The sequence below is a fragment of the Cherax quadricarinatus genome, chromosome 34 (assembly GCF_038502225.1).
Source record: "Cherax quadricarinatus isolate ZL_2023a chromosome 34, ASM3850222v1, whole genome shotgun sequence".
Classification (NCBI taxonomy): Eukaryota; Metazoa; Arthropoda; class Malacostraca; order Decapoda; family Parastacidae; genus Cherax; species Cherax quadricarinatus.
In genome coordinates, this window is record NC_091325.1 from 7,851,849 (window position 1) to 7,870,054 (window position 18,206).

The 18,206-nt window shown below is 38.2% G+C and overlaps 1 protein-coding gene across 6 annotated transcripts in view; it reads right to left on the minus strand.

The window, feature by feature from the left end:
- Positions 1–17,986, minus strand: part of slmb (beta-transducin repeat containing E3 ubiquitin protein ligase slmb) — a 37,100-nt gene extending 19,114 nt beyond the window's left edge. For 3 of the 6 annotated variants that reach the window (XM_070091140.1, XM_070091139.1, XM_053783585.2), the window contains exons 1-5: positions 17,830–17,986; positions 10,086–10,446; positions 6,062–6,248; positions 4,538–4,622; positions 452–562 (exon numbers count right to left, since the gene is read on the minus strand). In XM_070091140.1, the coding sequence (XP_069947241.1) occupies positions 452–562; positions 4,538–4,622; positions 6,062–6,248; positions 10,086–10,446; positions 17,830–17,910 (825 nt within the window). In that variant the 5' untranslated portion in view covers positions 17,911–17,986. Of the gene's footprint in view, positions 1–451; positions 563–4,537; positions 4,623–6,061; positions 6,249–10,085; positions 10,447–17,106; positions 17,266–17,344; positions 17,390–17,829 lie in introns of those variants that run through there. The other 3 variants (XM_070091144.1, XM_070091141.1, XM_070091142.1) reach the window with 2 other exon arrangements.
- Between the last annotated feature and the right edge of the window lie 220 nt (positions 17,987–18,206).

An 18,206-nucleotide genomic window follows, 5' to 3' on the forward strand; every position in this document is an offset into this window, starting at 1 on the left:
ACGTACTTGCACTTGTACATGAGCACACTCACTCGCTCTCCCTCCCTCCCTCACTCTTTTGTTCTCCCTACCTTGCTCACTTACTTATTTCCAACATTTCTTAACACCAAAAATACCTTTCTTCTTTCCTTCATTTATTCTGTGATTAACTTCACCATTCAAACCCTTCTACCAGTAAATCCTCTCTCAAATAACTAACATTTTTATACACTTTACAATCAAAGCAAAGAAACTTCATTATATTAAGACTCTACTCTCAAGTGATTTTTGAGCTATGAAATTTTTCAGACCTAAATGTACACAAGTTATGAAGATTTAATATTGGGGTAAAAATTAGTTAAATATAGAATGAAAAGTTATCTTGCAACACAATATAAAAAAAAAAAACAGCAATGTCTGTTACTCTGGAAAAAAATATAATTTCAGGTGCCCTATTTAAAACTACGCTTACCTGATCATCATACTGTAAACAGTAGACACCTTTAGAGTTTTCTGAACGGCAATTTATCCTTTGTAAATTATGTCTACCCATTCTCCAGTTGGCTTCTATAGTTTGTATATCCTACAAAAAAGACAATAACAATCACATTTCATTATCAGGAAATACTAGTAATACTTCTACTACTACTACTACTACTACTACTACTACAGTACATTGAGAGAAATGCGTAACACTGAGAGTCCAAAATGTTTAAAAGGTTTCCGCTGGATGTTTGTTGTCAACTAAACTACTTCCTCCAGTCCAGTAGATTTAAATACCAATATTTGATTAATAATAAATGTACAGTGGTATCTCGATATTCGAACTTAATACGTTCCAGGAAGCTATTTGAATAGTGAGTTGTACGAATATTGAATCAATTTTTCCCGTAAGAAATAATGTAAATTGGATTAATCCTTTCCAGACCCCCAAAAAATTACCAATTATAAAATATTTTAAGAGAAAATATTGCTTATTAAAACCTGTATAATATTATTTGCATACATACTTGGGAGTTGATGTGTCGGCGGATGGATTTATGAAGGATGAGGTTAATCATAGAATTGATGAGGGAAAAAAGGCGAGTAGTGCGTTGAGGTATATGTGGAGTCAAAAAATGTTATCTATGGAGGCAAAGAAGGGAATGTGTGAAAGTATAGTAGTACCAACACTCTTATATGGGTGTGAAGCTTGGGTTGTGAATGCAGCAGCGAGGAGGCAGTTGGAAGCAGTGGAGATGTCCTGTCTAAGGGCAATGTGTGGTGTAAATATTATGCAAAAAATTCTGTGTGTGGAAATTAGGAGAAGGTGTGGAGTTAATAAAAGTATTAGTCAGAGGGCTGAAGAGGGGTTGTTGAGGTGGTTAGGTCATTTAGAGAATGGATCAAAGTAGAATGACATGGAGAGCATTTAAATCTGTAGGAGAAGGAAGGCGGAGTAGGGGTTGTCCTCGAAAAGGTTGGAAGGAAGGGGTAAGGGAGGTTTTGTGGGTGAGGGGCTTGGACTTCCAGCAGGCGTGCATGAGCGTGTTCGATAGGAGTGAATGAAGACGAATGGTATTTGGGACCTGATGATCTGTTGGAGTGTGAGCAGGGTAATATTTAGTGAAGGGATTCAGGGAAACCAGTTATTTTTATACAGCCGGACTTGAGTCCTGGAAATGGGAAGTACAATGCCTGCACTCTTAAAGGAGGGGTTCAGGATATTAGCAGTTTGGAGGGATATGTTGTTCTAAACTGTTGTGTTCTGAGCACCTCTGCAAAAACAGTGATTATGTGTGAGTGAGGTGAAAGTGTTGAATGATGATAAAAGTATTTTCTTTTTGGGGATTTTCTTTCTTTTTGGGTCACCCTGCCTCGGTGGGAAACGGCCAACTTGTTGAAAAAAAAAAAAATATCATACACAAAAACTATAAAAACAATAAATACATGCAACTTCCTCTGCAGAGGTTGGTAGATGAATTTGGTAGGGTATGTAAAAGAAGAAAATTAAAAGTGAATACAGGAAAGAGTAAGGTTATGAGGAAAACAAAAAGATTAGGTGATGAAAGATTGGATATCAGATTGGAGGGAGAGAGTATGGAGGAGGTGAATGTATTCAGATACATATTTGGGAGTGGAGGTGTCAGCGGATGGGTCTATGAAAGATGAGGTGAATCATAGAATTGATGAGAGGAAAAGGGTGAGCATGCACTTAGGAGTCTGTGGAGACAAAGAACTTTGTCCTTGGAGGCAAAGAGGGGAATGTATGAGAGTACAGTTTTACCAACGCTCTTATATGGGTGTGAAGCATGGGTGATGAATGTTGCAGCGAGGAGAAGGCTGGAGGCAGTGGAGATGTCATGTCTGAGGGCAATGTGTGGTGTGAATATAATGCAGAGAATTCGTAGTTTGGAAGTTAGGAGGAGGTGCGGGATTGCCAAAACTGTTGTCCAGAGGGCTGAGGAAGGGTTGTTGAGGTGGTTCAGACATGTAGAGAGAATGGGGCGAAACAGAATGACTTCAAGAGTGTATCAGTCTGTAGTGGAAGGAAGGTGGGGTAGGGGTCGGCCTAGGAAAAGTTGGAGGGAGGGGATAAAGGAGGTTTTTGTGTGCGAGGGGCTTGGACTTCCAGCGGGCATCCATGAGCGTGTTTGATAGGAGTGAATGGAGACAAATGGTTTTTAATACTTGATGTGCTGTTGGAGTGTGAGCAAAGTAACATTTATGAAGGGATTCAGGGAAACCGGCAGGCCAGACTTGAGTCCTGGAGATGGGAAGTACAGTGCCTGCACTCTGAAGGAGGGGGTGTTGCAGTTTAAAAACTGAAATAAATTAAAATGTAACATGAAATAAATTAAAATGTAACTGCACTTTATCTTTAATGAGGAGTGCTGATGGCCTAAGAGGAAGGTGTAGAGATGTTACTGTTTGGAAAGGATATCACCTTCCATGAAAACATCAGGTAACTGCCCGTCTGGTGTTTTTTCTCTTTTCTACCTCTGTGCAGTAGCACTTGAAGATGGGGATTCATTAGCATTTAATTTTTTCTTTACTAAAGCTGTCCAATGTTGTCTGTTTTTGATGACTTTTCAAAATTTTTCTAAAGTGGTCAACAACATTGTCAGTGAAGAGGTTGATGCTCCTGTTCACAACAGTAATGTTAGGAGGAGATTTTTCCACTAGGCTCTGTGTCTGAGCCCAGTGGTAACAGTTCCTTAATTTCTGAAGTGGAAATGTTACCCTTACCGCTTCCCTCCTCTGAAGAAGAAATTTCCTCAACCACTTTTTGCTGCTACTTGTAAAGATCTTGAATTTCTGTGGTGAGCTCATTCTTGTGATCCTCTAACTCCTCTACATCCTCATCATCCATTTCCAAACCCATAGACTGTCCCACAGAACAATAACCTACACTACAGGCTCTGCCTCAAAGCCTTAAAAATCTCTGACAAACAGTGAGATATGGTGGATTTTGCCATACCATACTGAGTGGCCAGGTCCGACACGTGTTCCACTTTTCCACTTCACAATGAGTTCTTTTTTTATTTTAATTCTTGTTCTCACTGCTTTCCTTTTAGGCTTATTTGGATCACTACTCTTTTGGGGGAGCAATAATTACTTAATTTTCAATGAAAATATTTAAAGAACACCACAGAATAACAATGAAATACCAAAAGATTTCATGGAGCTCGTATGAACGATGCTTAACAAACGAAAGCTGATGAGAGACTGAGCGCAGGATGCTCTATCTTCATCAGACTTCATCCAGATGGATTGTTTTGTTCAGGTCACATATCAGGGCAACGTCTGAATAGTTAAATTTTTCTTGAAAAACTTGGGCAAATATTAAGCTGTACGAATACAGACACAAATGAATATTGAAGTTCCACTGTATTGTCATTATAATACAATGGTACCACGAGTTTCGAACAGCTCCCAACTCGAACAATTATGCAAGTGTATTTTTTAAGTGCTTTTGTAAGTGTATTTTTGGGGGTCTGAAATGGACTAATCTAATTTACATTATTTCTTAAGGGAACAAATTCGTTTGGTATCGGAACTCAAACTGCCTTCTGGAACGAATTAAGTTCGCAACTCGATGCACCACTGTACTATTTTTTAACACACCAACCATTTCCTACCAAGGCAGGGTGGCCCAAAAAGAGCAGAAACATTTTAACCATCACTCACTCCATCACTGTCTTACTAGAGCAGTGCCAATGCTATAGTTCAAAACTATAAATATCCTCAACCCTTCCTTCAGTGCAGGCACCGTACTTCCCATCCCCAGGACTCAAGTCCGGCTAACCAGTTTCCCTCAATCCATTCATATATGTTACTTTGCTAACACTTCAACAGCACCTAAGGTGCTGTTGGAGTGAAAAACCAGCTAGTAATTCATCACAGAAGCTCAATTGTATATTTTAACTCAACGGCCATTTTCCGTCAATTAAGGTGACTATTATTTATTAACTGCACCTCCAGAGCATCATAAAGCCATATCCAATAAATAAGACCAGCTTGTAAACATACAACATGCTTGCACCAAGGGACTTTAAAAATTCTAATCTAAACTCACCTGGATAATCTTAGGATAAAGCTTGCGATAGTATGAATGCCCAGGGTGCTGCTCTCCCGGTCTAGGTTTGAACAGATACATACCCCTGTTAAAAACAAGCAGCAGAATTAGGAAAATATCTGCAATGATTTATAAAATCATTCATTATTTGACAAACAAATATAAATAAAGGGGATGAAGAGGTTGCGGCCACTGACTGGAAATATACACAACTCATGACCAGCTACTAATATCATAAAACACAAATAAAAAGCACAGCACAGTTCCTGATTTAACTACGAGTAATAATGTACACAAAGAATCAAACTTTTAAAATCATGTATAGACTATCCAACATAATTAGACTTGATCACAGTTACTACACATAGCCACAGAAATTATACAAGATATTAACAAATGCCATTTGGTAAAGAATGAAAAGCTTATTATTTTAAGAGACTAAATTTGAAATATGAAAATATTTTTTTTTATTAACACATCAGCTGTTTCCCACCGAGGCAGGGTGACCCGAAAAAGAAGCAACACTTTCATCACTCATTCCATCACTGTTCTGCCAGAGGCGTGCCTACACTACAGCTAAAAAAAACTGCAACATATCTACATTTCTCCTTCCGAGCACAGACAATGTATGAACATGTCAGGTATAAAAGAAGCAGAAACTACTGATAATACTGATTCCTTTCAACTATTGTTCAGTGCCGACAGCACTGTTCAGGCTGGGGGGAAATAACAGAGCTAGGACAGAGAGAGAGATCATTTATGGCCAATAAAGCCTTGAAAGCCAATAAAGCATTTTAATTACTGGGAATGTCCCGAAGTCCTAAATAGGTACGTACTTGCTGGAGTGAAGGAGAGAGATATATGATAATATGCACCTGAAAAGTACTTGAGAGCCTTGTCCCAAATCTGAACATTGCCATAAAAGCATAATGGAGTGAGAGATATGGGGTCCAAGAGGGCACTGTATCAACATCTTAGCAGAATACATCAGAAACACTGCTGGGACAAGTGTAAAAGTCTTTCAAGAGAAAACTGGACAAGCATCTTCCCCAAGTGCCAGATCAACCAGGCTATGAATATGTGGACCAGGGAGCCACCAGCAATAACAGCCTGGTTGACCAGGTAAGCATGAGATAAGCCTGACCCAAGGCTGTGATCATTCTATAACTAACAGACTTAGCCACTGTTACAAAGTCAACTGACCCAGTAGATACTATTATTTCCAGAATCCGTTAAGTTGTGGTCTGTTAATTATGACAAAGCTGGTAACTCCCGTCATTTAAAAGAATAGGAAGATAAGTTAGACTGTTCTAAACAGTAATATGGAAAACAATTTTAGATGAGAGAGATGCAGAAAAGGCAAAAGCACAAGAATGTCTTATCAAATATTGTGGAAGAGGGAAGCTACAAGAAACTTACTGCCCTATTCTTGTAACTACAAACTAGTGTCATTACACCAAAAATATCATGAATACGCAAGAATTTTATGGTGTAATGGACATGTTCTTACTCTTTAATACGTACCATCCCTTTCTTTCTGAAAGCCCTCTCCATAGAGGATCTGTGCGTACTTTTCTTTCTATTAATTTCTTCCATAGGAGACCGTCAGCAATAACCCGATGCCATTCTTTACATACTAACTCTGCTTCCCGTAGTGATTTAGCATCTAAGTAACCTAATATTTTTTCTGCTACATGATCTAGACCTTTTTCTGAAAAAAAAAAAAATATACAACTGAAATTATTATACCAATAGTTATGTACAAACTTCCCATTTACAGAAAATAAGACTCCAATTATCCAACAAACACTTTCCACTTTTCTTTTTTAACACACAGGCCGTCTCCCAGCAAGGTAGGGCGACCTGAAAAACAAACTTTCACCATCATTCCCACTATCACTGTCTTGCCAGAGGTTCATAGATATGACAGTTCAGATATCCCTCCAAACAGCAAATATCCTCACCTCTCCTTGAGAGTGCAGTCACTGTATTCCTGAATATATTACTAAAAATAAGCAAACCTTTCCACATTTCTAAATTAATAATTATAAAGCTACACAAATAACTCACACATAGGAGAGAGAAACGCTTATGACGACATTTTGGTCCAACTTGGACCATTCACAAATCATACTGACGGAATAATGAGTGAGCCAGTATAAGTGAGGAGGACAGGGACGGGAGAAAGAGGAAAAAAAAGTAGTGGTAATGCTGGCGGCGGCAGCAGCAGCAGTAGTAGTAGAGTAGTTTTTTGCCACAAGAGATAGAGAGAGAGTGAGGGAGGCAATAGAAATAGTAGCAGAAAAAGTAGAATGTAGAAACAGTAATAGTAGTAAAGGAGTGGTAATCACAGTAGTAGTAGTAGAAATGGGGGTAAGTCTAAGGCCAAGAAAAAATGAGCACTGCGGGAGAGCTAAGGGCCCATTAGGGGCAGGATCAATAACACAGGGTTGGGGGGTAACTGAAAGACAGAACACACTAGACAGAAGAAAAAATATGGAAGTAAGGAAAAATAAGAAAGGAGAAGAAGTAGGGAGAGAAGAAATGCTCAAGTCAAGGCATGAGTGTTCTGAAGTTTGGAACATTTGACAATGTAAGGAGAAAGGAAGACATCTACAGAGAAAGCCAGGACTAACATTCATACTAGGAAAGCTGTGTAGAAGGAACACTTCAACAAGACAATGGCTATGAAGGCTAGAGGTAGGAGAGTCAGTTTTGGCAGAGGACTAGTTAATAGGATGACTGTGATCTCCAACATGACTGAAAAGAGCATTACTGGTGTCAGCAAGCCTAACACTGTTTTTGTGCTCTTAAGTCTGTCAAAGAGTGGCCTGTTTCTCCAAAGTATTGAAGGGGACAAAAGGAGCATGAAATATAGTAGACACCAGGGGCATCAACTGCAGGGGGAGAGGTATGAACCAGATTACTGCAAAGGGTGTTTAGTATGGCAAAAAGTCTGATGTCTAAGGAATGGAGAGAGTTGTTGAGATTAGAAATACAAGGAAGGCAGAGAACAGATTACATAGGAGTAGAGAGTTTGGGAGAGAAAAAAGTCGTTTAGCATGAGAGAAGGTAGACTTTATGAAATCGGAAGGGGAGCCAAGTTGAGAGAATGAATTGCGAAGCGTGGAAATTTCAGAGTCAAGGAACTGAGAGTCACAAATGCGAAAAGAATTTAGAGAGAGAGAGAGAGAGAGAGAAATAAGAACACTTTTCTTGACAGAGGGAGCATAAGAAAAGTAGTGAATGTACATGCCACTGTGCACAGGCTTGAGATAAACGGAAAAAGAAAAGCCTGTAGCCGAGTGGTGGACATGCATGTCAAGGAAAGAAAGCAAAGAGCTAGATTCCTATTCAGTTTTAAACTTGATGGAAGGAGCAAAATTGTTAAGGGCATCAAGAAGTGGTTGGAAGAGACTAGAGTCATGGGGCCAAAGAGCAAAGATGTCATCTACATAGCAGGGCCAAAGGAAAGGGTGCACACCAAGAACAGTTTCAAAGTATTCCAAAGGTTAGCAAGAACAGGGGATAGAGGAGTCCCCATACTGACACTGAAGGTTGGAGAATAAAACTTACCTTCAATGGAAAAGGAGTTAGCACTCACACAAAGGCAAATCAGATCAAGGAAGACATCAGTAGGTATAGGAAGATGAAGTAACCCTTCACAAGCTTTTCTCTCTCTCTTATGTGCGGGTTATTTGTATATTGTTCCAACCACGGTATTGTGCCTTTTTGTACTTTATAAAACTACCTTATATCAATAGAAGAAAAAGTAAGGTTGAAATTTCTGAGGATAATTAGTGAAGGATTTTCTCGGCTATCCAGCTGGTTTACTAACAGTGGCTTTTATGCAAGGATAATTACAGACCCTGGTTATCATTCCATGCACTTATACCATATTTTACTTAATAGTTCTATGCAAATAAGCAAATCTTTCACATGGAGCCCTATTCCAAGGAACATACTTACTCTCACATCCTTAAAAGTGAAACTTTGGGTTCCAGATTTCACAGTCTAAAAAGAATCTTTAATGCGGCCTTCTATAAAAGCTCAAAATGTAACATTTGTTTTTTGTTTCAAGCTTTGTATGTTAGCAAAAGGAAAGGAAGTTTGTCTATTTGGGTTGGTTTGAACTAGTGACTTTTCTGGCAAATTTAGTACTAGGGATCCCGAGTCCAGTACTGCTGCAAACTCATGCATTAGAACTTAGTATTCTTGTTCTGATCAGTAAAGCATTCTGCATGGTGGTGAATGGCATGAGGGTCTTACTGCCAGGCAAACAAAACTGTTTAATTAGAGCTCTTCGCATCTTAGGGTAGGAGGCATTAGGTGGTTCGTAGCTCAGTGGTAGAGTATTCAATTTACAACCAAAGAACTCTGGTTTAATTCCAGATGAGTGGAGACAATGAGCATGTCTCCTTATACCTGCTGCCCCTATTCACCTTGTAATAAGTAGGTACCTAGGTGTTAGTTAACTGTTGAAAGCTACGTCCTGAGGGAAGGCATTATACACGATACAGAATTGGGCTTTAAAATGAGCCAAGGTAGGATAACAGCTCATAGTCTCTAAAAATTCAACCAAGCAAAAAACAACTGTTCTGGCTGTTGTTGTTGCTGGCCTATGACATTTGCTGGTGGTGGGTGATTCCCCACTGTGCTCTTTGTTAACTTTCCATGTAAGTACAGTATATTTTTACCTGGATTTGTCTTAACCACCATTTTCTTTTAGTCTATATTAATCTATTTATTCTTGTTTATAACATACACAAATGCCCTACAAAAACAACTCACAGGGACAATAGGCCTTTTGGTTTGAACGAATGGCACAGTCAGTTTTAGATCAATATATTTTTCGCACACAGTGGACTGCTGATCATTGCAGACTTTTGGACAGAGATCACAAGCTTCTATTAAGAAAACCTTATACTGTATAATAACAGCCACTTTTCATTGCTATTACACACAAATATTTGGCAATATAAACTTAATGCCATGCAAATGCTGCACTTGCTTCCGCACACTGTAGACAAAACAGGAACACCAAATTTAGAAGCATTTTCAGTAATGAAAAGAGAAATAATGTTGAGAAGATACACTGTGATAATTCTGATAAGTCTGCCAAATACAGACTTCAGTAATTGATGAAAATCTGTAATGAATATTTTGATATTAAAATAGGCATATTATAATCATTTGAAATAACTACAATATATTCAGCATATGATAAAAATAATGGTTATGTTCAGTTTAAACATCAAAAGTTTCCTCAATATTAAAAAAAATGAAAATTTTGTACTCTTCCAATAATTAACTATCACAAAGTTCTGTTAAGAAAACACATACACACCAATATTCTACCAACAGTCAAATAATACTGCACACACCTTTGATGGTAGGTACTGCGCTTGTGTCAGTTTTAGGAAATTTTTCTTTTACAAATGCAATTTTCTCACTTTAAACAATAAACATTACAAACATGTTACTAACCCTGTCTTCTTTAATAATATATATAAAGCCAATCTGTCAATACCCAAACACAAGCACTTACTTGGAAGAAGAGTAATAAAATCTCTTTGAAGCATTGGTTTTAGAAAGGCATTAATGTGTCCATGTTGATAGTGGCACATTCGTGATAATAAATGTTCCATAAATTCTAACTGGTCTTGTTCACTCCATTTTTCAAAATACTGAAGGCACATCTCCCGCTCATTGTTGTACCGAGCTGTAGATTCTTTTTTCCGTCTCCCCCCTCCCCCTCCTCCCACCCCTCCTGAGGAGTGGGAGAGGAGTATTGTGGTCATGGGTTCAGGTTCTTCATTGTCACTCACACCATCACCGCTTCGAATGCCACCACTTGTTGTGACACTCATGGGTGATGTGTTGTTATCGTAGATCACCGTCATGGGTGTCTGAGGGAAAAAGAAAATTACACAAATGGAAAAATTAACATGCAATTTTTTTTTTTTCAACGTGTTGGCCGCTTCCCACCGAGGCAGGGTGACCCAACAAGAAAAACCCAAAAAGAAAAAAAACTTTCATCATTCAACACTTTCACCATCACTCATACATAATCGCTGTCTTTGCAGAGGCAATCAGATATGACAATTTAGACATCCCTCCAAACTGCAAATATCCTAAACCCCTCCTCTAACCCTTTCAGGGTCCGTGCCATAGATCTACGGCTTTAGGTTGAGGGTCCAAACCGTAGATCTATGTCATGAGCTCAGCTCACTCTGATAAGCTGTGAGCAGTAAATTTGGGCCTAGACATGAGAGAATACAACTATGGGGTATGTGTGCACCACATAAAACAAATCCTGCAGCACAGAGTGCATAATGAGAGAAAAAAAAACAGACCGTAATTTTTTATTAAAACAGCGACTTTGCAGTGCTTTTTCATGTTTTTTATACTAGTTGTACAGTGGACCCCCGCTTTACAATCACCTCCCAACGCGACCAATTATGTAAGTGTATTTATGTAAGTGCGTTTGTACGTGTATGTTTGGGGGTCTGAAATGGACTAATCTAATTTACAATATTCCTTATGGGAACAAATTCGGTCAGTACTGGCACCTGAACATACTTCTGGAATGAAAAAATATTGTAAACCGGGGGTCCACTGTATTTGCAATTTCTTTGTCTCATTTGATAGAATGGAAGATATATTACAGAAATATAGATGATTTTTTTTGGTTTTATATTAGAAATGGCGTGAAACTGAGCTCAAAGTAGCGGAAATGTTAAATTTTTGCCGATGTTCAAGAGTAAACAAATGGCCTCACACATCTAATACATGCCTGCTGGTGGTCTAATTCATGTTCACAAATGTGGTGATATTATTTATACAATTATTACAATATTGCATAACAGTAAATCTTCTATTTTTTGGTTTGAATAAAAATTCATTACGTGAAAAAATATCAAAGCCTGAAAACGTAACTGATGAACAGAGGAAATGTTAGTTTAGTGCCAGGAATGCCTGCATTGTTTATTCTGGACCCTATTTTGAAACTGGAATGTTCTGAACTTTGCATTAAATTGGCCAATTACCAATATCCGATCACTTTATTTTGTAGTTGAAACAGCTGGCTTGGCGATTTCTTGTACTCAATCGATAGAAGTAATATTAGTGAAATAGCTAAGAATTTGGTCGACTGGAATAACATAATTGGCCTAAAATGGGAGGCAAAGTCGGCAAAATCGTCGATGTGTAAATATCGCTGACACATCAAAATTTGTGTGAGCATAATTTTGTCAATTTTCCATTAAATGTTGTACTTTTTGTTTTATTACCTTCAGAAAAAAGACTCTACCATTTCATAAGAAAAAATAACAAAATTATTTTTTGAAAATTCTTGGACACTGGTGCACACTTAGAAATTTGACCTCTGGACCCTGAAAGGGTTAAATTGCAGGCAATGTACTTCCCGTTTCCAGGACTCAAGTCCAGGTAACCGGTTTCCCTCAATCCCTTCACAAAATATTACCCTGCTCACACTCCAACAGCTCGTCAGGTCCCAAAAGCCATTCATCTCCATTCACTCCTATCTAACATGCTCCCGCACGCTTCCTGGAAGTCCAAGCCCCTTGCCCACAAAACCTTTATCACTTCCCTCCCAACCTTTTCGGGGATGACCCCTACCACGCCTTCCTTCCGCAATAGATTTATACTCTCTCCAAATCATTCTTTGTTCCATTCTCTCTAAATAACCAAACCACCTCAAGAGCCCCTCAAAATGTAGTATACATACAGTGGTACCCCGAGTTTTGTACAGCTCCCAACTCGAACAATTACGTAAATGTATTATTACAAGTGCTTTTTTAAGTGTATTTTTGGGGGTCCGAAACGGACTAATCTAATTTACATTATTCCTTGTGGGAACAAATTTGTTCGGTAATGGCACTCGAATAGCCTTCTGGAATGAATTATGGCTGAAACTCGGGGTACCACTGTATTTTAACAGGATAGTCTGAACACGCTGGCCATCTCCCACCAAGGTAGAGTGACCCAGAAAAAAAAAAAACACCTTCACCTGTCACTCACCCAATCACTGTTTTGCAAGAAGCATGCTGACATTAGATTAGCTGGGCATCCTAACCACAACCCACCTCTCCTTCAGAGTGCAGGCACTGTACTTCCCACTTCCAGAACTCAGGTCCAGCTAATCAGTCTCCCTAAATCCCTTCATAGATGTTATCTTGCAGACACACACCAATAGTACACAACTTAAATATACTGTAGCAGTTTACAAAATGTGAAAACTGTATTTTACACTAAAATTATCAATTGCACTGAAATACTGATTTTTTTATTTAATATCATTAGCTAAATTCATAAAGGTAGTACCGTAGAACGTACCAGTTACTTCTGAGTACAACTACTGTACAATGCATTGGCACAAATTGACTTGCTTATTTTTCACTTTTTCTGTTAAAAAAGTAAGTTTATTCTGGTACAAATACACAAACACAGTTACATAAATTATCATACAAAGCAGCATGTTTAGATTACCTAGGATAACCTAAAAAAGTGAAAAGCTTTTCTTTTCATGTTTTGGAAAATAGTACTGTATTAATATAAGAAACTTATGCTTCTAGTGCTCAAGAGTACCATAATGACTTATTCCATACCACACAGCAAAATAATGCAGAGTTGCCGTGGGTAGTTCCCCCCAGGTAGCTACCCACTTACTGCCCTGGCCAGGTTTTTTTAGTTCAAGAAACCTGACCGTGACCTGGCATCTTAACTCAAAACGCTATTAAGTTATTGTATATGGTTACTCAAAATACTCTGTACAGCCAGGGGCATTCTACAGAGCATGTCAATAATATCACCTTCTCTGTACCAATTGTAAATCATTCTTTATAAAAAAATGTTTATTTTTATTTTATAATAATTTTAGATCTTTAAAATTTCATTTCATTTTTCCTAAGTAATGTTTAGTAACAGAATAAACTAAATAAATATAATAAAATAAATTATACAAATTCACAAAAATGTGAATTTTATGTAAATTACGTAGAGTAAAACCTTGATTAATGGATAATATTCAGACTTAACAAAATCTGTGGCCAAACAGCATTTGGAAACAACACACAAAGTCCGTTATATAGATAACTGTCCTTTATTCTTACAATTTACTGGGTAAATTCACTTCAGAATTAATAGACTAAGTCCATTAAATCAGAAATGTCAGTTATTGTAGTGTACTGGGTAAATTTATTTTCAGATTTAATGGACGTCCATTAGATCCAAAATTGTTTATTACAGTTATGAGCATGAAAAAATGCATGTTCTTGTAATTTGGGTTTAATAGACAATTGACTTTAATGGACACCACCTGCCCCCTATCAGTCCATTAAAGTGAGGGCTCACTGCACTGTAAATTGTGTATACACATACTGCATATGTATTTACGGTACAATACATCCTATGTCATGTAATACAGTGCTCTACTGTATTGTAGATACTAAGTATTCCATTTTGTTTTTATCTTTCTCATTACAGAGAATAATTAGTATATATATTAACTACTGTACCAGTATATTTTAACTCCATATAGTATGTACTGTACTATATTGCAATTAAGTAGACTCCAGAACTATCCTCGGTAGTATTTGAACACCTCGCTGTGTCGCTAGCATCAGTAAGATTTTCCCAATGCTTTCCCTGGCACATTGGTCAGGACCCTAATGGAAATAAGTCACTGTCTGACTTTTCTGGCTTATCCTAGGTAATTTACACTATGTATGATAATTGCATCTGTGTGTGTCTGTGCCTAAATAAACTTACCATACATCTCATATTTTTCCACAATAGAGGTATTCTATGGCAGTGTTGAGAAGCTGTTAACTGACTTGGGTAGGGTGTGGCTATCTCCCTCTGCCCAGATTAGGCAAGAAGGGTGGGGAAAATACTCTAATTAGGGAATGCCTACTCCCTTTTCTATTTCCCAAGATTTAAATAATTACAATAATTAAAAAGTCCAAATGATGCACAGCATTTTGAGCAAGTAAGACAGTCCTGCTAAACCCACAAGCATCATTCAGCATTGCATAACATTGTTGAAAGAGAAAATAAAAAGAGGTAATGTTGAGGGTAAAATATTGGCATTTCTTATGCCAATATTAGGCAAGACAGTCTCAGTAAGTACAGAACAAACCAGTGTCAATGAAGAATCAAAAGAAACTCTGGGGCTTGGGAGAATTTAGACCAAGTGCTATTTGAGATGAAACGTTGAAGTTTATTCTGTAATTTAGAGTAAAGATGTATGCATGGTAGGATGCTGAACACCAGGAAAGTGAGTTTAATACACCATGAGGTGTGTTGGCTCTTAACAATTACAACAATGACTATTAAGTACAAAATGCACTAAACAAAAACCATAAAAATGATAAAGGCACAGTATCATGAACAAATTTTTAAGGAGTACCTGGTGCAACATATTTTCTACAGATGAACAGAACAAGTCAAGCACTGCTATTAATGAATAATTCATACTTTTTCTAAGCCCAAAACCAAGCAATCATTATTATATTATTATATCAAAACCAAGCAATCGTTATTATATCATATTCATAGAGGGAAAGAAGGCTAAACTCATAGGAGAATAGGAAGTAATAAAGTTCAATTCGAGGAAGGGATGGGAAGGGGCCATTCCTTGCATTAGAACCATTCACTGTCATCAAGGAACCTCCCTTGAAGGGCAAGAGATAAGAGCTTTAGTTTTAAGTTATGAATGCATAAATGTTCTTCAAAATTTTGAGATAATATTGGTAAGAGAGAAACTGGCCTGTACTTGTTGATTTCTGTTGGGTCTCCACCTTTGTGGAATAATGTGGGTTACTGATGTAACACTTCCTAGCTTGAGTATGTGTATTTTGTGGCACTGGCATGTCATTCGCCATTCTACCCACCTTCCTTGCTGAGTACTCACGTAACCCATCCATTTGTCTGATTCTTTCCTCCACATCTATTCATTGACATCCAACTCAAGCTGGCACACAGGGCGCTTGATCTACACTATCTGGTAGGCTGGCTGGTTGAGAGCAGCTCATCCGTCTGGCAATTAGCGGATGGAAGATCAAATCTCCACTGCCCCATAGACTAAATGACCCACATAGGTTTGACACTTCACAAATATAATAATTATGTATGTGTGGGAAATGTTTGGTTTCTTTACATAAATATGTTGAACACCTGCAATGATGGGTGACAGCTCATGAACATTTCCCACATATGTATATGAACAGAGGTATACTGGCTTTGTTTCCAGATCCCCCCCCCCCCAAGTTCATTATTTGTTTGTGATAAATGGTTTTGAAAACCTACAAGTTAAGACTGAGACACTTATGCAACATACGGGAATCTTTATTAAAGAACGTTTTGCCACACAGTGGCTTCATCAGTCCAATACAAAGCCGAAAAGGGGGTAAGGAGAGGAGGAGTTTGAGGTAATCAGTTCCTCGTCAAGTTCATTATTGAAGTTACCTCTGCAGAGTTAGTTGGGGACAGGTATAGAGCACTTGGGTAATCACTGAGACAGTCTCTAACTTGAGAAAGGTGTGACCAAAGAAAGAGGAAATCAGGTCCAATTCCTTTAAGCAAGAGCCCCTCGCCCACATCAAGGAACATCCCCGAGGGAACTGATATGCACTTTATAAACAACTACCTCGACTCTACAAAATCATTATTATTAAATTTAAGAGGACGTGTAAGTAACTAAGTTTATTTAGGCACAGGTATACTTATTTACAATTATCATTCATAATGCAAATTACATAGGATAATCCCAAAAAGTCAAAGTGACTTATTTCCACTGGGTATGGGCCAATATGTTTATTTAGGTACAGGTACACATAAATAGTTACACAAATAATCATACTCAGTAATGTGTAAATTACCCAGGATAACTCAAAAAAAGTCAAAGCGACTTATTTCCACTGAGGTCTATGAGACTAGGGATTGGGAAGCAATCAAGAACGACCTAAGGAAGCAGGCAGCTCTAATTCCCCGGATCAAGAGCGCTTAATTATCATCAATGAGGCTGAACCCAGAATAGCAAAAATACGACACTGGCAGCCACGAGTCAAGGCTCTGCAAGCAACCTATGACTAAAAAACCCACTTATTTTAAACTCTTCTGTCACTTAAGCTCCAGTACCCAGCTACGAGCACTTGGCAGACATATTTCTGCCTCAGTGTGCTCATACGAGGGAGAAAATCATTCGGACTTTCCCAGACCTTCATACAACGTGAAAACTTACCTTCAAAACAAACCCAAAAAACCGCCTGTATTTTCGCCCTTGGCAGCTGCAGCAGACTTAAACTCCTGCGGTTTATTGCACACTGCCCGCACCTCTGTATTATTAATCAAAATACGTCAAAATACTTCACCTGAGAGGGGTAAAGAAAGTAAAATATTGACCTTCACTCATCTGAGACGGGTCTGACAGACCTGGAGTCAACGCAGTGGACTTACACTATACCCCAGAGGAGCGCTAAACCCGCGTGGCTGCTGGCCTAAAAGGGCAGCCCACCTTCAGCCAACGCAGTCAAAAACCCGCCTACCTCAACTGAATCTAGACTATCGTCCAAAAGATGTTCAGTTTCCATCTCCGCTGACAGGACTCGGAAAAAACCTCTTCCATTCGCTTACGATAGATGGCGGAAACTGGAGAGGAGAGGAGAGAACAAGTGAGGATCAGCCGCCCCGGAGCAACATCCATCCCTCCTTCCCTCCACACTAACTCTTTTACTTATTGGCCTAGAGTCTCTTCAATCCTAATTTATATTGCACTTTCAATACCTTGTAGTCAGGACCCAGGAAGACCCCCATGAGTGTGACGTCACTTATAAAATGAATAGTGTTTGGTGGCGCGCAAAATCACGGCCTCTTTTGACATATATAAACCCACTTTTATAACCAGCTTTTTTCCTCCTATAATACCGGGTAAATAAATAAAACAGACTTCAGGGCTAAAATGACAATTGTTTAGCGTTTAACAGCTACAGCGGTATATTTGAAAAATCAACCTTATTTTTATAAATTGCTTATATTTTCTATCATATTTGCTTTATTACTGCGAACAAGAGTTGGTATAGCTACATTACGTGGCAATCCTGATTTATATGACATGTTATATAGAAAAAGAGCTATGTTTACACTCTGAACAGTTAAGTCACACACTGGGCTGTGTTGACCCCAATGGTAAACCACTGTTCCACTTTATTTATTGGATTATCCTAGTAACTAGGTTAAATCTACATAATGCTGTTGTTGTCGTTACTCACGTTTATGGTGCTGTTGTTGCTGTTACTCATGTTTATGGTACTGTTATTCATATTAATGGTGCTGTTGTTGCTGTTTCTCATATTTTAATGGTGCTGTTGTTGAAGTTACTCACGGCAGATGGTGCTGTTGTTGTTGTTATTCACGTTAATGATCCTCTTGTTACTTATAATAATTACTATTTATATATAGTACCTTCAACATCTAGGTGCCTTCAGAACTGTTATAAAAAAATATACTCCTGTAAAATCACTTACAAATTTCCGGAATAAGCTTATTTTGTGTTATCTAATGCTTCCTAGACTGCTAGCAAACTTTCTCTGGGCGATCTCTTTTCTTCTGTTTAAATTGCATCATCTGCTAAAGGTATTATCCTCAC